This window comes from Balaenoptera physalus, assembly GCF_965194825.1.
Source record: "Balaenoptera physalus genome assembly, chromosome: 7".
In the NCBI taxonomy this organism is placed as follows: Eukaryota; Metazoa; Chordata; class Mammalia; order Artiodactyla; family Balaenopteridae; genus Balaenoptera; species Balaenoptera physalus.
The window spans coordinates 8,853,678-8,880,036 of NC_138886.1; the positions used below are offsets into that span (position 1 = coordinate 8,853,678).

General features: G+C 41.9%; 1 protein-coding gene across 8 annotated transcripts; it reads right to left on the bottom strand.

Moving 5' to 3' along the window:
* Positions 1-1,889: 1,889 nt before the first annotated feature.
* Positions 1,890-26,150, bottom strand: ZBTB34 (zinc finger and BTB domain containing 34). Of its 8 annotated transcripts, none has more exons than XM_082470096.1 (4): positions 25,901-26,007; positions 22,836-23,202; positions 8,853-9,131; positions 1,890-8,390 (listed from the first exon to the last, which is right to left on the bottom strand). In XM_082470096.1, exons 3-4 carry the CDS (start codon positions 8,885-8,887, stop codon positions 6,866-6,868), a joined length of 1,560 nt encoding a protein of 519 aa, XP_082326222.1. In that variant the 5' UTR covers positions 8,888-9,131; positions 22,836-23,202; positions 25,901-26,007; the 3' UTR covers positions 1,890-6,865. The 8 variants fall into 8 exon arrangements, with proteins under 8 accessions (XP_082326222.1, XP_082326223.1, XP_082326224.1 ...); XM_082470097.1 differs by lacking the exon at positions 25,901-26,007 and adding an exon at positions 25,307-25,745; XM_082470098.1 differs by lacking the exon at positions 25,901-26,007 and having other exon boundaries at positions 22,836-22,955; positions 23,080-25,745.
* Positions 26,151-26,359: the final 209 nt, after the last annotated feature.

A 26,359-nucleotide genomic window follows, 5' to 3' on the forward strand; every position in this document is an offset into this window, starting at 1 on the left:
GGATTGGTTGGTGGTTGCTGACACTGTAAAGGACATCACAGACACCCCTGCAGCCAGGTGGGGATAATTATGAATTATAATGGGAAGAAAGCAAAGCGAGCACAGATCGTGACTTAGGACAAATGAAGAGCCAGCTACTGCCAATGGCCTTTGCCAGCAAAGCAGCTCAATGCGGTCTACACCGTATCTGCTCCAATTCAGTTTATCTGCTTCAGGTAGTGTTCCCATTTCCAGGACCGCATCCCCTTGGGATTATTCTTCTAACCCTGCCTGAGAGGCTCACCCCTGATTCTTGATGTTGGGTGACTTTTCCAGCCTTAGGGAAAAAGCAAACCTACAGAAGCCACTGCCTCACAACTTATCTGAGCCATGAGTGCAGCTCCAACGTTTTACAGACAAACTGGGGCTGAAGAGGGTATCAGGCAAAGGTATGGCTAGAAGCCAGACCTCCAGATTCACGCAAGTCAATGCACTTTCTCCATCATGCCCTTAGTACCTGCAGAGTCCCGCAGGCTGCCAGCTAGCAATGAAGCCAGTTCCTACGTGGCCCTCTTACACCACGCACCATCGCACTGCCTGCTCGACTGTAAAGGTGAGAACCTGTTCTACAGCAAGGAGCAAGTCAGCTCTATCAGCACAGGAGCCAAGTTTAATCCTGGCCCGCTTCCCAGCCACACTGCCCTGCTTGACCCTCCCAGAATATCTGCTTTGGCTCATTCATTCAATCCTGACTTTGTGCCTGCTGCGATGCCAGGCCCTGTGGGATAAGGATACCCAGGTGAGGGAGACAGTCCAGGGTTCCTGCTGTTATGGAGCTTGCAGGCTAGAGGGAGAAACATTAATTGAATAATCTCACTAATCAACATACAGCTACCAATTTTTCAGAGCAATGAATTACGCTGTAGGGCTGGAGGAACACAACTCAACAAAGGGCTCTGTTAAAGGGGCCTGACCTAGAAGGGCTGCTGCAGGGAAGGGCTCCCTGCCGGAGGGAGGCCTGAGCTATTAATAAAATCTGGGGAGGAGTTAACTGGCTTCTCGGGAGAAGACGTTCTACCGAACAGAAGTTCACGGGCCAAACAAACCAAAACGTCGAAGTTTGGAGCAGAGAAAACGTTTATTTTAGCGCCAAGCAAGGAGGACGGTGGCAGAACTGGGGGTGAAGGCTGCAGGGTGAGTGACTTTCTTCTGATTGGTTGGTGGTAACAGGGTAGGGCTCCAGGCCCCTGGTGCTCAGTCTGAAGTCCTCCACCTGGAGGGGCCTTAGTTCCCGCAGAACTCAAAGGTATATTGTTACGTACATCCCTTGAGGAGGGACCAGGCCCTGCCTGTAGCTGACTATAGTTTCTGGACTGCTCCTCCTCTGTTTCTGCAATCCTTCCCTTTTCTGATTAGCAACCGTTTGAATCTGCGCTTTGGTACTCAGGGAAGGTTTAGGAGGCTAAAGCCTTTCTCCTGAAAACAATAAATGGGGGACATGGAAAGACTTCCGTACCCAGGAGGGCCCCACAGGGTCTTGCTCAGTTTCACAGAGCTGGAGGCAGGAGACAGGGCGTGTGTACCTCCAAGCTCTGTGGTGGGAGTGAACAAGGCACATTCAACGGAGCCAGAGGGTACTTCGGCAGGAAAATGTGGAAAGGGTTCACCAGCGATCCTGGCTGCAGACTTCAGCCCCCTGACAATCCAGTCTCTACCCCACATGGTAAAGGTCACAGAGAGATCTGCTTCTTTCTCCTCTTTCCAGCGCCACGGTGGCACAAGAGCTTCTTAGGAAATCCTAACCTTTCAAAAACAGTGGTTACAGAAACTATGACACCGGAGGATGTTTGTTAGAGCCTGTGAAACTCAGGGGGCCAGAAGAGGTAAATACGGAGGCAGACCACAGCACATCTGCTCTAGCAGCATTTTTATTTACAAACAGCAATTTCCATTGACTTTATACCATAAAAAAGCCATTTACAAGCAAGAAACAAGAATTCAGAACAAAATTAAGCAGCACTGAAGTATTCATGTCACAAATCTAAAACAAAATGAATACAAGAGTAAAATATCATTTGAATAAATAGTCTTAAATTCATGCTATAAAATAATCCTTAATGGCAAGTTACTAGTTGATACAGCATCCGCTTAGCTAGCTTCATTTACTTCATATGGTGATGAAGTGTGGAGTTGTGAGGTTACCAGTTTATATTGCAAGATAATGACACTGCATTAAGTCATTCAAATTGCTCAACCATTTATAACGGAAAAAAATGTTAGCCCTACTAATAAAAGTGGTGAGAGAGATGGTTTTCACATTAGGAAAATGGTCATTCTCGAAGAAACCAGGTAAGTTTACCTCTTACTATACTCAGGGCAGCAACCAAAGGCTTGGGCAGCAAGTCCAAAGGTTGAATTCACAGCATACTTGTCACTGAGGGGCAGCAAGAGGTCTGTTTACTGAATCTGCTGCAAGGCTTACTCCAGGACTTGATAGAGAACTACACCAGCCCTGTCTGTGCCAGACCCAAGGGGAACCAGAGAGAAAAGGTTCTCTTGTGGGCCGAGAAGTCAAGCACTGGGCAGAAACAGTGGAAACACTCTGGCACTTACTGAAGAGACATATGTGACGAGTGACAACCATTACAAATTTCGAACAATGTGAATGACTCTTCTGAACTTTCAGTTCAGTTGCACTGAGTAATATGAAACCTATGATTTATGAACTAGATAGTTTCATATAAAGAATTTACATAATTCCCCAATACTTTCATATATAAAATTTAATAAATAACCCTGACCAGTCTAGAAGCACCATTCAAGGGGCATGTGCCCTTGGAAAATAGTTTAGGTGTTGCATATTTGAGTCCCTTTCAGTGGAGGCTTCACAGGAAACCATTACAGAATTTAACAATAACAACGACGACGACAACAAAAAAATCACAGTCACTAATGGAAAACATTGTTAAAATAAAATACATTGATTTCTTTAAAGTAAAGCTCATTCACATAGATGATGCCCCCCCAGCCCTTATTTTGTGTTCCTGCAAATTCTTCCTAGAGTCTAGGCTGTAAAAACAAAAGTAAAAACAAAACCACACACAAAAATATGCAGGCCTATGGTCTGGGCTAAGGGAAAAACAAAGACTTGTTATAACTGCTATCATTAGAAAAGACATCTACTCATGCTCTGGAAGATTTAGAAGTTATCAATTTAGTTCTACAGTATATTCTGCTTAACAGTGAACCGACAGTATCCTTTCTGCTGTTTAAAAAAAAAAAAGAACAAACAAAAAACAAAACTGCCAAGGCAGAGCCAATTGGGAGGCCTTCCACTGACCCCAAAATTAACTTGACTTCATATACTGTATTTACAAATATAATTTCTAAATGTATTTACAGCTTTAGTAGAAATTAGAGGGTAGAGAACTGATTAGAATGAAAATAACTGTTTAAAACCACACACATTAGTAAAAGTATAAAATTCTTTGTTTTCACAGTTTGTAATAACAGGTTAAACACCTATAGAAAAGGATGCTGTCACTGTCTTCACATTGTCTACGTATTTGAAAAGGTAGCTCAAGAAGAGACTCAATTATGAACAAACCTATATGAATTCAGGATATATTTTACTGTAAAAGATTTCTTCACATATCACTTTTATCGTAATTGATTTTTGCATTTGTTATAAATGAAACATCTAACCTAAAACTGTACAGAAATAGGGACTTTGCTTTCCAAAGAGTCGCTCTAAGGAGTTACACAGCGGACTTCGTCTGCAGAGACGTGAAGTGAACTTCGGGGAGAGAATGTTTCTGTTCTGTGGTCACGTTAATCCTCCTGGCACATCCTCATGTGACAAGGCACAATTAATTGCTGCTGCCCGATGTGAACGGAGTTAATCTTTCACTCGCCCTGCACACTGAGAAGCACGGCAGTGCGCGCGCTCAGAGAGGCCACGCAGCTCTGTGCTGGCCCGCGCGCGGCCTCCCTCGAAGCCCTCTGGGACCTTACAGTACTGGGTTATGGCTTGAGAATTCATTCTTAACACTGCTAGCAGTGGAAAGGGTAAAGTGTTAGCAACATGAATGGGAGCAAGTGGAACTTGCAAAATGTGGAATCATGATTATTAGAGAAACGCAATCAATTTTCTGCCCCTTAATAGTCCCATTACAATGTCTGAACCTGAACTGTACAATCAAAGCAATGTATATTTTTGTCAAAGACAATTTTGGATAAGTCACTCTTTGGTAAACTCAAACCAGTTAAACAAATTTACAAATACAAAGAACTCCATGTAAATAACGTTAAGACGGACACGGTGACAAGGACCAGGACATTCAAGGCGCTTGCCCCAAGTGCCGCCCCTCCTCACTTGTCTCGTTTATCACAGGACGCTCTGGAGACCTCACAGGAGGCCCCAAGCCTGAGTGAAAAGGAGGCTCCTTCCCTGAGCCTGACCTCTCATGTCCTCGATTTGGGCGTTTCTTGTCACAAACTTAATTTGTATCACAACACAAATTTTTTGCATTTAATTCTTTGAAGGAGAAAAAAAAATAAATCAAAACCAAACTTATTCATGTAAGGAAAAAAAATCACAAACATTTACCTGAAACCCCAGAACATATTTAAGTGGGTAAACACTTGGGGTCCAGCCTCCCCTTGAGGCACACGGCTTTGACAGGAGTTGAGCAAGTGCTTCAGGGAGAGAAGAGACCCCTGACTTAGGCAGTCTGACAGGAAAAGGCATACTATATACCCGGTTAGCAGAAGTCGCTCCTGAGAGCGGCAGGACTCGCGTGTGTCTGTACGTAGTAACACTGATGTGGAGAGCAGCGGCTCACGCGTGAACAGATCCCCTGTGCTGAAGAGATGCTACCGCACAGCTACCACCCCCGGGGGCGATCACACACAAGGGCCTGAATGATTTTTTTCCCCAAAAAAACCAAAAAAAAAAAAAAAAAAAAAAAAAATCCCCAAACACCCCCCCACCCCAACTCCATTCTTGGTATTTTAAGAGCCAAAAAAGCATGGAAAACCAGCAAACATCTACTTTTGTATTCCTTTAACTCCTAGCCTCTGAGGTTGGTCTGAATTTCGCTTTTGTTTTTCTCTTAGGTGGTTTGTGCTCTTCTCCCGTGGAGACACACTAGTTGTGGGTTGCAGGGCCAAGGTTCTCAAGCAGAGAGCCTGGAGCGCTGACATCTTACCGACAGCCTGCAGCACAAACTCACCACCAAACTGCTTACAACATTACTCTCTGTCGGAGTATACAGTAGCAGGGCAATCTCATAAAGCCCGTTTTGTATACTAGAAGCACACGAGTGAACAAAATATAAAACTGAAGACACTTCCTCAAGTACTAATAAAACATTATCCAAATAGGACTCGGGTATGTTTTTATACAGTAATGTGTTTGCCAGCACATGCTTTTGAGGTCTTTTTTCAAGCTATAAACTCAAGAGAGGAAAAAAATTATAATTCACTTTTACCATTAGATTTCACATTTTCTACAACTATACTGACCTAAAAGGTACATAACATAAAAATAGCACCACGTGACCAAAAAATGGTGACACACAGAGATTTGGTGACACACAGAGTATCTTAGAGGGCTTTTTAACTGTTGGTTTCTTCAAGCAGGAAACACTGAGAGAGCGGGGGAGCCACGGAGGCTCTCATCAGCTCACAGAATACTAAGATAGATATATTGCTTGCAATTCCCATAGAGTATATCTTTACAAAAAGTACAAATTCCAAGTTCTGCAGTTTCCCTGGGAACTGCATGTAGAAAAAGTTGCTGTGCACCTGAACTGGCTGTTTGAAAAGAGAAAGAAGAAAAAAAACCACAACACTGCTTGGAGAATTTTGTAGACAGAACTACAAATCCCTTTCCTTTAGTGCGAGTACTAACTCACGGTAGAGAGTGATTCGATTTAGTTACCTGGTATGTATGTTTCTACAGTACGGAATGAAGGTAGATTCATAGGCCAGTAAAAACATTGAAAACCACTGCTCCTTTGGGGTTGACTAATATAATACTACTGTATGTAAAAAGGTCAGCACCACGGGTCATCCAGCTTACCTACTGGACAACTAACAAAAATTCCAAATGGTTTCCAACTAGAGTTGAATACATTTTATGGCATTTGGTTTATGTATTTGTTATGAAGCAGAGCTATGAACACTGTGATTTGCTTTGCTTGCTTTTGGACACAATGATTAATATATTTGAAAACCTATTAACATTCTTTTATAAGGGAAATAAAGGGGCAAAACCCTAACATATTAGGTAGGGGCGAGACAGAGTCAAAAGCCCTGTTCACATTGTATTAAATTATATATTCCTCTTACATTCACCTCAACCAGAATAAAATCAAATTTGAGAATGTATATATACTATATATATAATAATTGCTTTATTATATATATATATATAAAAATTGTCTAACTACCCCCTAAAAGTAATTTTAAATTAGAAAAGGTTACCCATTTGTATCAGCTGATGGCATCCCAGCCTCCCTCCACGGAAATGCACTGGTGCCAGTACACACAATGAGAGAGTATGCCTCTTGGCAGAGAATGCAGGGTCAACCAGTTGGCATAGCTAAATCACTGGCAGATTTTGGATGAAGAGTTCAGCCAAAGAGGAATACTGTCAGCCTGTGTTTTCCCTGGATACGCCGCCCTTCATGCTTTGAGCTCCTTGAGGGAGGGAGGGTGGGGGAGAGGATAAACACAATGAAGTGTTCCTTCCAGAAACCTTAGAAAAACTGCCAAGAGACCAAGAGATTTCCAGATGGTTGGGAAAACCAAGATTACAACAAAGCAAATCACAAATAGGCATTGATTAATGTGCTTTGTGTGGGTGCACTTCTTTACCATCTTAATCAGGAGCATCAGACACCGTGTGAATTTCCATCCGGGAATCTAGGGCCATCTCTGAGGCCGACGCATCGTTTTCTAGTTTCTGTTCCACATACACATCTGTTCTCTCAGGGGACTCGATGCGACTCCTGACCTCAGCTATGCCAGGGTGGTTTTTCCGCAGGTGCTGGTTGAGGGTACCTTGGAATGGAAAGCACTTCCCACAGATCTCACAGCGGAATGGTTTATCGTCGGTATGGCCCCGGATGTGGTACTCCAGCTGGTCCTTCCGCGTGTACTTCTTCCCGCAGAACTTGCACACAAAGGGGGTGATTCCCATATGGAGTCGCATGTGCCTGTCAAGGCTTCCCTTCTGGTTGAAGGACTTTCCACAGTAAATACAGATCAACCTCTCATTGTACGGGTACCAGTGACCTCTTGCACTCCTCTCCCGGGGGCTGCTCTCAAACCCGGGGTTATTCATCATAGCTTCACTGTCGGAACCCTGCACCAAGCCCTGCAGATCACTGTGCAGATGGACAGACAGAGCCCGCTTCTGGCGGGCACGACCTCCTCGGAAACAGCTCAGCATGGATCTGGATGGGCTGGAATTACTCACACTTCCAAAAGCTTCAGATACGCCGGCTGGCTGTGAAGCTGCCTGGGAGTAGGAGTAGGCGTGCTGGAGCACAGAACCATAGGAGCCCACGTTCACGGCCACAACTTGTTCCCCATCAACCATCTCGGTGTGGTACCCATCGTCTCCCAGGGAGGAGCTGTCGGAACAGCTGGGACGGTCAGACTTTTCCATCTTCACTTTCACCTCAGTGATCTGGCTCTCCCTCCCCAGCAGGTCCCCTTGCTCATGGTCCCCCTCGATCTGAATCTCGTACTCAGAGACGCTCCCGCTGCTCCCTCGGTCCGAGTGCCCTTCCTCCTGTAAACGGCTGCGCAAAGCTTTGCTGGGTGTCGTCTCCATCCGAAGATCACTGCTTGTGGTAGGCTGCCGTACCTGAGAGCAGTATGGAGGGGAGATCTCCACCGGGTTGGCAAAGTAGCTGCTGTCTTTAACTCCGTTACGACTCTCTGGAGTCTCTTCCGCACCGACGGTCACAGAGTCCACATCTCCAACACTGATTTTTGAATGGATGCTCTCTAGGATCTGCGTGCACTTGTCAATGACACACTGCATCTGAAGAAAGCTAGCTGCAGTCAGAAAACTGACAACATCCTTCAGCTGCAAGGACATTCTTCCAGTGTAACAAAATGAAAGCAACTGTTCAAACACATTGGGATTTTTAATCACTGATATTGACAAGCCACTCATGGTACTTAATGCTGAATGGTCCCGGAAATAGGGGGAGCTGGCCGCAAGGACTGCTTTGTGGGCTCGGAACGGCTGACCCTGAATGTGGACAATGATGTCACATAGTTTCCCTTGCAGGCGGAGTTCGTTTAGCTGGCTCAGAACGGTGCTGCTGTACTCGGGCACATCAAACTGAATAAAACTGCTGCTGTCCATTTCTACTGACATGAAGCGTAATCTGAGGAAAGAGAGAGTTTCATAATTCGCCAGTGACTCCTCACTAAGTACAAGCGGCATAAACACAGCCTTGGAAAAATACCACCACCCCCTCCATTGTAGCTACTATACCTCCTGGGGTTCGCCTGAGCATTTCTCCTCTTACTTATTTTCAGTCTTTCATGCCTTGGTTAATTCACCTAAAGCTAAATAACCTAATGATCCATTAGCCAAGTCTCCTAATTACCTGACATTCACCTTGATCAAAGTAAAACATGTAACGTATAGTAGAGCCATTTTAGCTCTGAGAACTTGCTATCCTTTTAAGAAATGTATTTTTCTGTTTCACCTACCTTTGAGGATCTGAAGTACTCTGTAAAACAGAAGTAAATTCATTTTTAAAAATGCTCTGCCTTATTTGTATATTTCCAATTGGTATTTTGCAAGTATACAGCACACTGGATACACCGAATAGAGCTTAAACCTTTTTAGAGTTTGAGTTGTTGTCTTGATGTGCATTTTTCCCCCTTCAGCTCTACACACAGTTATAGCCTTTTGGGTTGGTAATTCATAGCGCAATGCTCGGTAGCTTTCAGTGAAGAGTTTTCAGACAGCAGCATCAAGAAGAGTGATGGACATGTCAGGAGCGCGTCATCCTCTGCTAGTGCTCACGCTGCTGGCGTGCTCAGGACAGGCTGGCTGCCCTCTGCCTACAATCCACAGCCCCGATCACTCAAAACTACAGGAGGGTGTAGAGCCCAGGCTGCATTCCCGGACCAAAACAACAAAATTAGATCTCACATTTATATTTTTGTTTTTAAAACCCAATCAATAGAAATTTAAACACCTCCTGAATAAGTACTGAATCAAAGAGAAAATCAATAAGGAATAAAGCTATTTAGAAAATAAGAAAACTCACATCAAATCCGCAGTAAGAAGGGTTTAGGAATGAAGTTTACTTATATCTCCAACTTACTTAACAATGCACCCAAAAAGAGATGGACAGATATGTGATAAAGCAAACAAAATAAAATGTTAACAAGTGTAGAGTCTAGATTGAGTATACAGGTGTTTATTGTAAAATTCAGCTTTTCTGTATGTTTGAAATTTTTCACAATGAAATGCTGGGGTTCTGAACTAACAAATTTTAACAATGTCAGTGCCTTAAAAAATTTTATCATTAAACAATAAAGAATAAAAATAAATGAAATCACTTATGAGGTTAGAAAAGTTACAAACTAAACCCAAAGAAAACAAAAAAGTAATTAATACAGAACAGTATTTAATCACAGAGACAAAGTTTTAAAATTTAAGACAAGACAATGTGCAACTAAATCTAAGACTTTTGCAGAAAAAGATCAATCAGTGTGATAAATCACATCAGAATTTTTCTTAACCACCTCAGAATTTATTAAAACATTTTAGTTAGAGAGGAATCCTGTGCCATTATTTATCCTAGATTTATGATTGAAATCAATTTGAAACCCAAGTGGAATGGACATATTTTTAGGATAACATAAATTGGCAGAATTAAAAAGAAACAGAAGTGCCAAAGCACAAATGATCCTCAGGCCATTCACACTGTTCTAGATGCATGCTAAAATATTTAAAGCATCTCAGTTCATATGGCATAAGTCTGATATTAGAATATGGCAAACAGCATAAAGACCGTCAACTTTACCTAAGTAAAGAGACTTCACTAAACAGACTTACTTTAATATCCTAAAGGAAATACTAGCAAATATAACCTATTAAAAGAATAATATATTATGATCAAATGTAAGAATGGCTATATGTTAGGAAATACACAAATATAATTTGCAACCTCAGTAAGTCAAAGGAGAAAAACCATATGGCCAAATCAATTCTATGCCAAAAATGCATTTTAAAAAGTTAAGTTACTTTCAAAGTAAGGAAAAAAATACTTAATAAGCTAAGAATAGAACAATATTTTCCTAATATAATAGCATCTACTGCAAACTAATGGCAACATCACCCTTAAAAAGGAAATATACCTACATTCCCCAAAATGTATTTAGTAGAACACAAGCCCCAAGCTCAATATCCCTACCTCCTAGGAATTAAAAAACATATTAGCATAATAACCCATCTGCAAAGTCCTACAGACAAGACTTCTATTTAACTCAGCAGTTTGCAAACTCATTTAACCATGAAACTCTTCTCTCAAGGTACACATATTAATATTCCAAAGAATTAGTGTTCCCTGGCACACTCTCTGGTAAACACTTTTGTAAAGGAATTCCTGCTAGTGCCTGGAAGGCTACAAGGTTGTCTGCCCATCACTTCTTTTACTTAACGTTGTTCTTGAAATTCCAGCCAAAGAAACAAGGCAAGAGAAAATTAAGGCATATAGCCTTTAGAAAAGAGGAGGTGAAATTATCATCCAAGGGAGATATGACTATTTACGTAGAAAACACAAAAGAATTGCTTGAAAAAAATCTGTTAGAATCAGGATCTAATAAGTGAAGGATTTAAAAAATTATTATTCATAAAAAACCGGTTAGGTAAGCTAATGACAAGTTACAGCCAACAATATTAACATAAACTATAAAATACCTGGGGGATAAACAAAAAATAGGATCTACAAGAAGAAAGCTATAACACTTTAATAAGGACAAAAACATGTATAAACAAAGACACATATCATGCTTCTGGTAGGAAGATTTGATACTATCAAGATGGACACGTTCCCCGCAAGTTAATCTATAAATATAATGCAGCCCAATGGAGTATTTTCTTAGAAACTTGACAAAATGGTTTTAAAATTCATCTAGAACACTGCCGTCCAATAGAAATACAACGCAAGCCATGTGTGTAATGTTTTCTAGCAGTTATATTGTTTAAAAGGAAAAATATAAAATTTAACTCATTTTATTTAACTCAATATATCTAAAACATTATTATATTACAACAATATTATAAAGTTATTAATGAGATATTTTATATTCTTTTTTTCCTAATAAGTCACCGGTATTTTCACAACACTCTTAGAATTTCATGTCTGTCATACCAAGTCTTTAAAATGTGATGTATATTTTGCATTTACAGCACATCTCAATCTGGAATAACTACATTTCAAGTGCTCAATAGCCACGTGTCGGCAATGGCCACCATACTGGACATTAGATCTAGAAGAAGAAATACTGAAAAAATTTTAGAAAAAGAAAAATACAGCCAAACATATAGATGTCAAAATGTATGAGTAGGCTATAATTCATTCATTTCATAAATATATACTGAGAGTCTTCCGTATGCCTGGCACTACAGCTCCAGGTGAGCTACAATTCTCTTGTTGTAAATTGTGATAAGAGCTATGAGATCTTTCATAATGGAGGAGTGGTCAGAGAAGGCCATTTGAAAAAGTGATATCTCAACTGAGACCTAAAGCATGATAAAGGTTAGCCAAATATTGGGGGGCAGGGGAGGAGCTGCAGGGAAAGTTCCAGTTTTCCAGACAGAAGGAATCACATGCACAAAGAGATGACTGCCCAAGTCAGGAAGGAAGGAAATACTGGAGCACTGTGGCACAGCTGGGACAAGGAGCAAGGGCAGAGGCCACATGAGGCTATCAAGTAGATAGAAATCAGACCAGGATGGGCCTTTGGGGGCCATTTTCAATCAGTGAAAAAGGAAGATTTCTGGAAGTAGATGCTGCTTGGATAATATGAATAAATAATCATAAAGTTAGATCCCTTCTTCACAACATACCCAAAAACAACTTCAAGAGAAGGCATTTCTGAGCACACAAAGGCAGACACCAGAAGAAGAAAGGGAGATTTAACTATTAAGTAAAACTTTTATACATCTGAAAAATATCTTTTACCAAAAAACAAAGAGACAAATTATGAAAAATATAACATCTATGGCAGGGAAGTATAAAACTCTTACAAATCAATAAAAGCCAAATACAACAACTGAAAAGTGAACAAGGAATATGAACAGATGCTAAAAAAAAAAAAATTTAAATTGCCTTTAAACATAGTGATAAAATGCTTAATGACTTCATCAATAAACCAAAATATAAAAATTAACACAAGACACAACTGTTCTTTCTCAAATTGCCCAGACTTAAAAACGCAACCCAGCCGGCAGCTTACAGGAAGGGGGTGCGCTCACATACTTCTGGCAGGCAAATACAACAAAAGCCTTGAAATGGGACTTTCTCTCAACTCAGCACTCTGTGTGGTAAAAAAAATCATGAATATAGGCACAAGAATTTATCCATAACTCTATTCAGTTACAAAACAAACAATGGAAACAACCTGAATGTCCAACAATAAGGGAATTATTTAAGTATGATACGGCGATATACTGAATACGGTATCATTACTAAAATGACGTTAAAGAAGAATTCAAAGTTAGTTCCACAAAATGTAAGTTAGTTCCCATGAGAGCAGGAATTTTTATCTGTTATATTAACTATCTGCCAGATAACTGCCTGGCACATGGTGGATACTCAATAAATATTTGCTGAATAAATATTTAATAACACAGCAAAAAATCAGATCAACTGCAAATGAACAAGAGGGATCTTTATGGGTGATGGAAGTGGTCTAAAACTGAATTATGGTGATAGACAACTTTTTAAGTTTACTAAAAGTCACTGAATTTTATACTTAAGATGGGTGAATTTTATATGTAAGTTATATACCTCAACAAAGCTGTTAAAAAATCAGGTAATCACAGAATATACAGAATGGTATTTCTAAAAGTATATATGTATTTACAAATATTAAATATAGAGATAATATTAAAGAATTATACAAAATATTTACATTAATGTAAGAGTAAAGATGTTTTAACTTTCTTCTTTGTAATTTTCTGTATTTTTCAAATTTCTATAGTGAACATGTATTACTTGGAATGACAAAAATATATGATTTTTAAATCCCTACTAGATGATAGTTTGACAGACACTGCTGGTGAGTATAAAATGGTACAAATACTTTGGAGGGCATTTCAGTAGTATCCAGCAAAATTACAAACGATCCCCCATGACTGAGCAATTTCAACTCTAGGAATTTATTACAGGATAGTTCATAACAAAAGATTGGAAACAAACTAAATTCTCATCAAGAGGAGCCTGGCTAATAAATTATGGTATGTCCATACTAAACACTACTATACAACCAGAAAAAATGAATAAGGAAGCTCTTTTCATACTGGTATGAAACAATCACCATGATATATTGCTGAATGAAAAAGTTGAGATGCAGAGCAGTATATATGCTATTTGTATAAAATACTATGAAAACATATATACCTCGCTGTGTCAATATATTCATATATAAATATTAGCAAAATATTTTTGGAATGATGCACAAAAACAAATAGCCTCTTGGGACAGGGATGAGGTAGTTGGAAGGCCCATTAGCTTTCAGTGAATCATTTTGAACTCAAAATTTCTAAACTATGTGAATGTATTACTTATTAAAAACAAGTAACATTAAAAAAATTTAAGGCACCTCATCTAGTTTTTAAAAGATAAGAAAAGATCCTAATATAACCATTAGAAGCATTAATTTGGAGTCGGATATGGATTCAAATGATACCTGCTTTCCATTTGTAAAACCTTGGGCAAGGAACTTTATAACCTTTCCAAGTCTCAGTTTGTTGTTTTTTTTTAAATGGTAGTATCAATAGCAATAGTCTTTGCCTTATGGGTTGTTATAAGGAATACACGTAGGAAGCACTTAGCACAACGGTTGCTTGGCACGTAACAATCAAGGTTAGATATTAGAGACTTTTTTTAGGGGGACAGGATGGTGTAACAAAGAGAACTGGCTTTGAAGTTAGACTTGGATATGAATCCTGGTTGTGCCACTTTCTAATAAAAATAATAACAATGAACATTTAAATAGTTACGTGACCTTAGACAAGTCCGTTAACCTTGATCTCTGTATCTAGAAAAGGTCTTGGAAGAACTACTGCCCAACATGACTGCTGTAATAGCTGAATGAGGGAAATTCATGCAATGAATGTGTATAATAGCTTACGTATAATGAGTACCTATCTTGTGCTAAACACCTTACACAGATTAATTAATTTGATTCTCTTATCAACTCTGTTAGGGGAATACTATGATTGCTGCCATTTTATAGATGAAGAAACTGAAGAAAAGAAGTTAAGACACTTGCCAAAGGTCCCAGAGCTAACAGATGAACTTAGTCTGGCTCCAGGGGTCATGCTCATAACTGCACCAGACTGCCTTCTAGAAACACAGAAACTGCCTGGCACCTGCCAAGTGGTCAAATGTTACCTATTCATTACAGCATTTTCGGGACACAAGGATGTGTAAATAGTGACTTTTGGAAATAAAGGGCAAAAGAAAGGTGGATTCAGCTTTTTAAAGGTAGAGTCCTGGACAAAAACCAGTAGAAAAAGGAAAACAAAAAAGCATTTCTGAAATAGTCTGTAAAACTGAAAATAGCTCCACAATGAGGTGTCTTCCTCCTCTGTGTGGCTTTTTATCTTCTTCTCAGAAAAAAGTACAGAACTACACTGGAAAGAAAATCACTGAAGAGAAAAATGAAAGACCATGATTAACACCTAAGAGAGGAATTCCATTTTTCTGCAAAATGAGAAAGGAAGCGCTCCACTCTCCTCTGCTTGACACTGACGCATCCTCTCAGCAGTGACAATGAGATAGATTCAGAGACTCCTGCTTAAAGCTGCTAACAAGCAACACTCTCGAATAAGAGGCTTCTCAGAGACTGACACACAGGGAATTTACAGGTAATTTAAGTCCTAGTCACATAAAGGGAGTAAAAGGCATAATTAATCACAATTCTACACCCAGACCTGACTTATCAGGTCCAGTGGTCCTGAAGCAAAGGAAGCCAGAACCTCTTACAGACACATCAAGTTCAAACAGAACCCTCCACTCCTCTGCAATTTTCCAGCATGGGCTAATCACTGGTTCCTCGAGGGTCTTGATTTCTCCCTTGAATGGAATGTCAGTGGGCCTACACCAAAGTTAGATTAATGTTTAATTTTATCTTTAAAATAATATATATATATATGGTCAAACTTCAAACTATAGTACAGAAAAATATAAAATGGATAGCAAAATTCTTCTCCAGTGTCTCTCAATCACTGGAAAGAGTTTTTGGGTGTTCTTTCAGAGAAAATTATAAACATATATCAGCATAAACTGTTCTGTACTCTGCTTTTTAAAAATGTATTTAAAGGGTAAGCTGGGATGAAGTGAGAGAATGGCATGGACTTATATATACTACCAAATGTAAAATAGATAGCTAGTGGGAAGCAGCTGCATAGAACAGGGAGATCAGCTCGGTGCTTTGTGACCACCTAGAGGGGTGGGATAGGGACGGTGGGAGGGAGAGGCAAGAGGGAGGGGATATGGGGATATATGTTTATGTATAGCTGATTCACTTTGTTATAAAGCAGAAACTAACACACCTTTGTAAAGCAATTACACTCCAATATAGATGTTAAAAAAAAAAAAAAGTGTTTAATATACCTTAAAATCTTTCCACAGCAGCACAAGCTCATCTACTTCATAGTAGTATCCCATGGATGGCTGTGCCACCATGTATTCAATACTTAATCAGTCCCCAGGTGATACCAAAAGCAGGAAACCATTTAAATAGTCATGGTAGTTCCTCCTAGCAGAGGGGCTGCTGCCTTAGTTTTTCACATCCATTGATAATGCCAACTTACCTCCCAAAAGGTGGCAGCAACTGTCCCTTCACCAAGAGCACATGAAGTGCCTGTACCCCCATAACTGCCAATAATGAATATTGAACTTTTTCACTTTCCCCACACTGACAGGTTAAAAGTGGTATCTCATTGTTTTGCTGTGATTTAATTATAAATGAGGTTGATCATCTTTTCTCATTTTCAATGGCAATTTGTCTTAGTTTGTCTTTGAACTGCCTACCCATATCCTTTGCCCATATCTGACTCTCTATTGAACTATCAGAGTTCTTTGCAAATTAAGAAAATGAGCCTTTTGTCAAATGTGCTGCAAGTATTAGATTTAACTGCAATCACTAAATGACATACTGACTGGGAATTTATTTTTCTACATTTATAGGATATGTTCAATTTCAATCTCTTACGTGCACAAAACCAAAGGGAACTCAAAGATAAATAAGAGTCCCAGTCTTGCAGTTCGATACAGGCTTACTGAAGATTCCTCCCAACTCAGAGAGATATGGAAATGGAGTTCATTTTTGATAATGCAGAGAAGTGGTTTATATTAGTTTTTCATTTAGACTAAGTTTGCAGCTGCTTCAGACAACGATAATGAATTTGATTATTCCACTCACTGAAGACATCAGAATCAGTATTCTTTAATTCAGCAGATTAATCACAGGTCTTTCTGTCCCATTATATCAATAGTAAACAAAAAAAATCCCCAAACGAGACATTTACATTGCTATATTTTAATTAAAAAACAAGTATATATAAACAGGATATTTTTCTTCAATACCATTAATACTTATTTTAACAATACTTATTTTGGTTTTGTTTGTTAAAACTATATTTTGGGTAAGAATGTGAAATACTTCTTTTTAAAAACATACACAAAGAGGATATTAGTTGAAATGGTCTGCTGGGAAGTTCAAAATTGTCAGCTCCCCGATTTCTTCATAACCCTCTTCTGCTCATTCAACCAATGGACACACAAACTTCCTGCTCTCCAATTTCTTTAACTGGAGAATACTTTCACCCCTCAGGAAGCAGCTCTCACCTCACACACAGCCTCTGCCACAGTCAGCTGACGAGACTCTACCACTACTGGTCTCAACAGTGGGTTCTGGGAAGGACCACCTCGGACGTGGGAAGTCCTGACATTTGTCCAGCCACCTCCACACCAGCCTCAGCAACTGAATAAGGGGATCACTGCCACCTTCCACCACACTCCTTAGCCTTCCCCCCTTACTTGGAAAAGCCCATCATCATCATCATCATCATCATCAATTACAATATTTACTGAATGCTCGATACATGCTAGGCATGTCGTAAAGGCCTTATATGTATTACTTCACTGAATTCTCTTGACCTTCCACCAGAAGGCAGGTACTATTACCCTCACTTGAGAAGTGAGGAAACTGAGGCTCCAAAAGGCTAACTTAACTTCTTCAGGGCTGTTGCAAAGTCTGGCCATCTAGACCCCTACACAATAACCCCTTATCCTTGTTTAATTTGCCCAAGGGGAGTAGCTGGACCAGTAAGAGAGGCAGGAGAGTTGAGGGAAAGGCAGGAGGAAACGAAAGCTTGCCCTAGGTTACCTTCCTGCCCTAGGGTGGTGGCCAGGGAAAGGGACAGTGACAGGTGACAACCTCCTACCACTGCCCAGGGCTCTTACTCCTTCCTCTGACAGGAGGAAGGAGATGAAGAAAGGCAAAAGGGAGCATTTTAGTAATATCCATCAAACTTACAAGCGCACATGCCCTGTGCACGAGCAATCTCAGCTCTAGGAATTTACCACAGTACCCTCTTTCAAGATCAAAATCTCCCTCTTTTCTAGATCTAAGTCACTGGTAGAAGGAAGGGCTATGATCAGAAAAAAGTCCCAGGAGGCCCTCCAGCTGCAGTATATTATGCCTTCCATATTCACAGCTTTTACTCCCTCTTCCCCATCAGAGCCCTGCACCCTGGCTGATTTTACCTGCTTTAAATAAACAGCTATCTTCATATGCTAAAGCCTCTATTCATTAGAAACCACCGATCTAGGGCTCAAGTAAGTGGTCCTTTTGGTGTTCGAGGGTGAAAGTCACAGAGAGCAGATGCTGCCAAGACACAGGTTCAGCCCAAGTTCAAGAGAATTCAAAGCAGCACTGAGACTGGCATTTAAAAAGCAAGAGCAGACTGTGAGGGGCTATCCAGGACTGACCAAGTAGCGAGGAAGCCAGGTCTGAAAGCACTGAGGACAGCAGCAAGGCCAGCACAGGCCAGGGCAAGACGGAACCACGAGGAGTGAAGAGCGACCAGATTCGGGAAGAGCACAGCCACATGTTGGGGAGTTCAGGCAGACTGGGCAACCAGAGAAGGGAGGCCATTCACACAGCGAGGCAGTGTGGGCACGAGCCACAGGGGAGAGGCGCTGTCCCCTAAATTACCATACAAGCCAGCCTGGGATACTCGACCCACAGACTTGAAGTGCAAAGTGAAGGAGAAGGGTCCTAGAAATAAACATGCACGCATGCTCTGAAAAGAAAACTAAGATCTGATGCAAGACCATATGAAATCTTTGCAAGCTCCCACCCAAAAAAAGCTACAGAACATATGACCACACCCAGGCATCAGGACAAGACGCTGTTCTGAAACGCTACAAACAAGGGAATGATACCCCCTAATCCAGATTCCAAAGCTCACCAAGAATAAACACATTTTACCTGAAGGAGCTTTAAAAGAGTCACTTCGTAAAGACAGGGAAACCAGCTGACCATACTCTAACAGACACGGCTGATCCTGGGAAGGGTGGACAGATGCCAGTTCGTCGCCACTCTGTTCCTCCTCTCACCTGGCTCCTCCCACTGAGTTTGAGCAAATGAGGCAAAAAGGTAGTGAGTGCTCTTCTGTATGACCACTATAGGTTCACACAAAATAAAACGCCCAATTAATGGAAATTACAGCTCCCTAAGTTTTCAAAGGTGCTGCATATTTAACAATTTCTTATAAAGCACTAGGGAATGTAAGGAGGGTCCTATTATTTTCCATTTAATGTCATTATAGTCTTATGACACTATTTTTAAAAGACTTAACTATCACCAAAAAATAACTAAAAGAAAGCATGGGTGAATTTATTTATAATAATGTCATAGAGGCCTCTGCAAGCATGACATAAGTCCCAGAAGCCACAAAGACAAGGACAAATACATTTAACAACATAGAGATATATAATAAAAAAAATCCACCCCCCCAAGCCGAAAGATAAACGACATATTGAAGGAAAGTACGCGCACATTTGACAAAGGGCTATATTATAACTCAAACAGATTTGGACTGACACACAAAATCCTATGGAAGAAGGTGCAAAAGATATTAACAGTTCAAAGAAAAAGTGATCAAAAACATATGAAAAGATGTTTAGCTTTATTCATGATCAAGACCTGTGAATTACAAAAAGAAAAAATGAGATACCATTCGTAACCCATCAGACCTGCCCACATTTTAAAAGCGTGCAGGTGTAATCCTGAGGGATAATCTGGTAGTATCGATTAAGATGTAAAAAGCATTCATCGTTTGGCCCACAATTAACTATTAAGAATTAAGCCTACAAATACACAGTACTTACAATAGCATATTAGGATATGTATGTCCACTGAGCATTTTTATTTGCTATAGCAAATTTAAAAAAAAAGAGGGAAATGAGCTCAAAATCCAGAGAAGACTTGTTCAAAAAACAAAAAAACAAAAAACAAAAAAAACAATCAACAATGAAACACTACCCAGCCATTAAGAAGAATACATAGACCTGTATCCTTCGACACGGAAAAGAGCTCTAATATTTAGCCAAAACCAGCAAGCCATAGAAAAATCTGTAGGTATATATGTGATTCACTTCGTGTACTTTTCTTAAAAGAACAAGTATATACTGCTGTATCCATTCTGGAAGGAATCCCATGAAACCATTAAAGTTGGTGACTTTTGGGAATGAGGACTACAGACTGGGGAGAGGGAAGGGAAACAGACTTTTATACTTCTTGAATTTTTTTATCATATAGCTGCATTATTCTCACTAAAAGTGTTTTTAAGACATGTTATAGGGTTTTACCTAAAAATATATAATTTTTAAAACCAAGAAATCCAGAGAAAGATAGGCTGCAAATGGGTAATTATTGTATCAAGCAGACAATTATAGAGGCAGAAACAAAGAACTATGAGAGCAATGACAAGACTGATTACTTTTGACCAAAGTGAATTTTTTTTAATCAAAGAGAATAAATAAAATCTTCATGGTGGAAGTCATATTTGAACAGGACTTTGCATTTCAAATGGAACAGAAAGAACACTTCAGGCAGAGGAATGGCAGAAGCAAAAAACACTGGAGTGAAAATGTATGGTGTCTGGGGTAGTGGCCAGGGCCCAGGTACAAGGAGTGACGAGGGAAAGAGGAATGCCACAGTGGGAACGTGGACGGCCTTGAATACGAGCCTGGAAATCTCAAACTGGATTCCGGTGGCAGCCAATTTGAACACGAGTCCAAAGAAGGACTCAACAGGGCTTGGAGACGGAGGGATGCTACCCACTCTGGAAGTTAGTTCCGCCTGAGACAGCTGAGTTTAGGCTGCCCACTGGGCATCTGAACAGAGTTGTCCAATAGGCACAATTTGGAAGTAATCAAAAATTGTACTAGCCAAGGACGGATGTGGTAACATGCGGTTACTAAAAGGGAAAACAGAAAACACAGTTGAGAACAGAAAGTACAGTTATTTGCTCCTACTGTAACATGGTATCTCACGAAAGAGGAAACATCCACACCTAGCCCTCTCCTTAAGGCACCGTTTCATTGACTAATAAAATTCTGCATCGTGCCTTTTGTTAAGCTGTAAGGAAACCAAACAGTGAAAACCAGAACCTAGACTAGTGCCATCTTCCCACACTGCAAATCCATTCTAAAGAGAACCTAAAGATGAGAAAAGACACTTAAATGTCATCTGGGCAAAACACCCACATGGGCCTTGAAGTCCCCTCTACAAAATCCTTGGGTAAAACCCTGGAACTGTTTCCCCGTAATGACAACCAGAGCAAAAGTAAAAGTGTAAAACCTAAGCAAATGAGATGTGCTGATTTTTGAGCCTCCCATGCTGCTGAGCTCACACCCTCGGTGGTGAGCTCTCTGAGGGCAGGGACTGTGTGCCCAGAGCCCAGCAATGTGTCTGGCAGAGAGAGGCTCTCAGCAACCTAAACCAAGCTGGTGGCTCAAAATCCATGACTGCCACCATGGCGGCACCCTCAGCTTTCAACTCTTCCTGCTGAACACCCAAGAGACGCAGGATCGTCTCACCAGCAGGAAAAATCTAGCAAGGTGATTCACTCCCATCTAACCCATAAACACTCTAATTTGCTCCACTTCATTTAAAAATACCCTGCGACACTTCCAAGAAAGGAAAGCAAGGTTACAAATTTGGAAGTTGTTTAAGGCACCAGGAAGTACCCATTATTCTCCATCAAGATGCTCATGATTCCAAACCCAGATTTGCACCTGCTGGCTTCAGTCACTTGCTGATACTGGAGACACAACTCAAGCTAGACTTTCTCTATCAGGCACTGAAGACCTGAAGATCCCTGTCATTCTCAAACAAAAAGTCATTAAAAAGACCGCAGAATGGAAGCACTGGGGACAACAGGCATGGTAACAGCAGTCACAAGGATATAAAAATAACTTTCCTAGGTATTTCTGCCTGGGTCTAGAGCAAAACTAAAATTGAGCTGTCATGAAGTACAATCTAATCCTTCAGAAAGCAGCAGCCGAATAACACCAGGCCTGCATGAAACATTCTGGTGCTGCTGAAACCCAATGCAAGAAAAAAATAAATAAAATGGCATTCCGTGATGGATATTCATGAAGTACTCATCCTAATTTAAAAGAAAACAAGTCTAGAGTTCTTACTGCATTAATTCATGTGAGCCTGAAAGAACATTTTTATCCAAACTGTTAGATTTCCTACCAAGGCGTTAACATTCTCCAAGTCTGCTCAGATACACTAATTCTGAGAGTGCGGTTTCGTTTGACAGTGGAGACTGTCCTTCAGTCAGTGCAAAACATCAGAAGCTTCTTCTGAGCTTTCCTAGCAGAGTAGGAATGGACTCTTTAACCTGACTGGCAATAACAGTTACTGAGCTCCAACTGTGTTCTGTACACTAAGTAAGCTCTCTACCTGCTCACTGAATCTTCATGACAACACTATGAGATAGACACGGCAGCTATCCCCATTCTACACGTGAGAAAACACTTAGAGAGACTAAGAACCTTTCCCAAACTCACTAATGACTGGCTGAGCCAGGATTTGAACCTGGATTTGACAGTCTCCAGAGCCAGAAGTCTTATCTCCTGTAAGAATAAGATTTTAATCCAGGCACAGTGGTGAGAAGTAGGGGTTTTATTGGTGCTAGAATCTTACTGATCACCTTTGAGTGGAAAAAAATGTCTCATTTAAGGGTGTATCATTACACCAACACAGTGATAACTAAGGGGTTACAATTCCTTGTACTTTGCAGCCATTTCTCTGCATAATGTCCATTCTTTTTACTTCTGTCTATGAAGTGGGCAATTAGATGTTTAAAATCCTATCATGAAATAGAAAGATTTGTTTCAGTTAAAGGAATGAATAAGTCTTCTTAAGGCAAAGAACTCAAAAAAGTCAAGGAGTAGCAACTTATCTGCTTACTGCTGGCATTTCAGGGGGCACCAGGCCTGGGAAATATATTAAGTCCCACCTCTAAAGATAAAAGGATTAGAAAAGCTCACTTTGAATTGCTTTCTTCCATGAGGCTTTCCATGCCATCAATACAACCAGAAAATAACCGTTAGAAATTAAACTGCTTTCAGTTGATGACCTTCACTAAGCTAAATTCAGCAGTTTGTCAGCTACAAAACATTAAATGGACACAATTAAGAAGTTTGAAAACCATTAAGCAGAATTTAAACTAGAGAAAGATGAAAATTAATGGGAATAAAACATAATGACACATTATAGATTCGTGATACTGACATTTTTGACAAGCGCTTCAGCTGGAAGGTAAAAGTAGGATCCAGAGACATGTAGAAATACACAGCTCAGTAAATACACCGAGGTTCAACAGCCTATCATTTCTCCACCTTGATAAATTTACACCTAATAATGATGATGATGATGAAAATGTAAATATTAAGCAGTTACTAGGTGCTATAAACTTTGCTACCTCCTTCATATACTTTTTTTCACTTTAAAACTCACAAAACCCTAGGAAATGGATTTTATTATCCCCATACTACAAATGAGAAAACAGAGGCTCAGAGACATTATATAAATTGTCCAAGTTCACATGGCTAGTAAGTAGCCTTGCTGGGATTCAAACCCAGACCGGTCTGATTCCAAAGCTGATGTACTTTCCCCACAGCCTCCAACTGAAGAATTACATGATGTTTTCTTTTCCCATAATCAAGAGTAAACATTTTAATGTTTCAAAGATTCATTTTACGTTAACTGCACTCGAAGAATGAAAGCTGAAAACATCCACCTTGAATGGCAGCATTAGACGTAAATGATATATGACAGAGAAAACTGATAACTAATAAAAGATTCTCCTTTAAAAAGGGGGGGGTTCAAAAAAATTTAAGTCATTTACCAACAAAAATTAGGAAGTATTTGCATACCTATTACAAAAGCCCAGCTACAGTATTAGATATTACAAGGGCTTCAAGAGAAGTAGTAAGACAAAATGCCCTCAAAAAAAACACCCACTTCAGCTGGGACAAGAGCAAGTTCAGTAACCAAGGAACAAGTGCTGAATCCTGTGCTTTAGATTCTGAGTGCCACAAAGGCATGGGGGTAGGGCAGTCAGGGAACACCCTCTGGAGGAAGTATATCTTCAGCAGGGGCTTGAAGGAAGTGAAATGGAGAATTTACACAGAGGAGAAGAAAAAGGAGGCCAGTACTTCAGAAGGGGGAACAAGAGGAGCAACGCCCTAGAAGCAGTCACAAACTCGCTTCTGCAGGAGACAGACTGGGAGGAGAAGCAGCAAATAAGGTCCAAGGAGGTGAGGAGAGCCTTGAAAAGACACGGTGGGCACTGACTGGACGCAGTGTGGCAGGCAGAGGAGGTACTCAGCTTTGAATAGTGGTATAAATACCTGTGGCCTTTTAGCTGATCTCCTGGCCCCCAGCCTCTCCCTTCCCCTCCTGTAAATGATCATGAACCACCCCTAGTCTCTTGCCTCTCACCACTGCCTTTAGAATAGTTTCAACTTTGGCCTGGTGTTCAAGTTCTTTCAGGAACTAGCCCAGCCAATCTTTCCTTATTCCCTTCCTTTAAGCACCCTTCTCTACAAGGAAACCGGTCCATTCACTAACTCCATAGGATCACTGGGTCTGATTCTTCTTTTCCTATCTGAGTCCTACTCATCCTTTAACAGCCAGCTCAAACCTCACCCCCTCACTAAAGCCTTTCCTCACCACTTGGCCTATAGTAACCTCCATCTCTCCTTCCTCTTAATTCTACAGCACACAGGCTTGACTCATCAATCAATTACCTTTTCACAGGTATAATCTCAGCACCCAGTGTAAAGCTGCTTGGAGGCTGTAAGTGTGCCTCCTACTATTTTACCCCACCACATGGAACAGCATCTTGACATTTAATAAGCAAGCAAACACTCAACTCTTTTTTTGACTTCCTATATTAAGTTTAGCATTAGCATAAAGGAAGGATGGAAGAGGTGGGGGCGACTTCTGAAGTCAGAGACCAGCTAAGAAGCTGTTGCAATAATCCAGATGTGAGGCAAAGAGGGCCTGACTAGGGAACAAAGAGAAAATGGGCAGATATAAACAACAAAAAAAAATTTTGCATGCAAAAACTCAGCAGGATGTGATTGACTACTACTAGGAACAAAAGCAAGGGATGAATTAGGATAAGGTTAGGTTTAGAAACGCTTCTTGGATTCATTTTAAAGCCTGTCTGAAAACAAGTGTATTAAGCGGCTAAAAAGTCCACATTTGCAAAAAGTCTTCGGTGAAACTGCCCAATATCTTGAACCAGGGACAGCCATTCCAATTTCAGACATACACAGAATGGTAGAGCTGGAAGGGTCTTTAGAGAGCTTATCTAAAACCCTCACTGATCAGGTGGGGAAACTGAGGCCCAGCATGGAAGAGGCTTGCTGAAAGCCTCAAGACTGAGACTCCCAGACTATTCGTGCCCCAAGGCACAGCCGCCTAGCCTAGAAGGACACTGTTTACACACCCAGGCCAGCCCAGCCCTCCGTAATGGCAGGACCGTCTGAGGGCGAGAGTGACCATGGAGACGTCCAGGGCCAAGCAGGACGCGCCGCCGCCTGTTTACCTGGAGAAAAGCCGTGGCGTGGGGCAGGAGCTCGGTTGCAGCCACCAGCAGGGCCGACTCCGCGGCCCGGCCCGGCTCTCCGGGGGACTTAACCATCCGGCCTCCCCGTACAAAGGGGGAGCGCCCCCGGGGCCGAGGGGCCCGGAAGCAGGGGATCCCGAGACGCCCGGGCGGAGGCTGGGGAGCCCGGGGCAGCTGGCCGAGCGCTACCCTCAGACCCGCCAGCAGCTCCCGTTCTCCGGGGCCAAGCAGGGTTGGCCCCTTGGGGGCGCGCGCCGGACCAGAGCAGGTGCCCAGAGCTTCCCGACCCCGCCCGGCCTCGGCTCCAACCCGCACCACCCGCCCACCCGCCGGCCCACAGGGCTGACCAGGCGCTGAGGCTCCCGCCCCGCCGCGCCCAGAGGGAACCGGACAGCGGCCAGGGGCTGCCACCGACCCCGCTTGCTCCGCCCGTGCCTCGCCAGCCGCCCGCCGCCCCACGCCGGAGCGCCTCACCTGCGGAGAGCGCCGCGCTCACATCGCCCGCCCGCGGCGCCCCCTCCGCCGCCGCCGGCGCCAGGCCCGTCCCCGCCGCTCCGGCTGCCGCCCCAGCCCGCGCCCCCCGCCCCCGGAAGCGCTTCTCTGCCCCGCCCCCTCAGCGCCGGCGCTTCCGGGCAGGCGCGGACCGGGGTGCTGGCGACGCGGGACGGGCCTCTCTCCGGGACTCCGAGTCCGGGATCCCGCTCGGGCTGTGTCCGGGAGTCTCGCCGCGGACGAATGGGCTAGCGGCAGCCTTGGTCCCGACTCCGGGAGGGAGCGGCGGCAGCTCCACGCATCACGGCCTCCCGCCCGCCTTCTCCTCGGCGCCCCCTGCTGGCGGGAGGAGGGCTGCTCCGCGGGGCGCGCCCGGGGCTCCCGGAGCGGAATGGGTGAGAGGCCAGGACCCTCGACCTGCCATCACCCGGGGCCTGCACC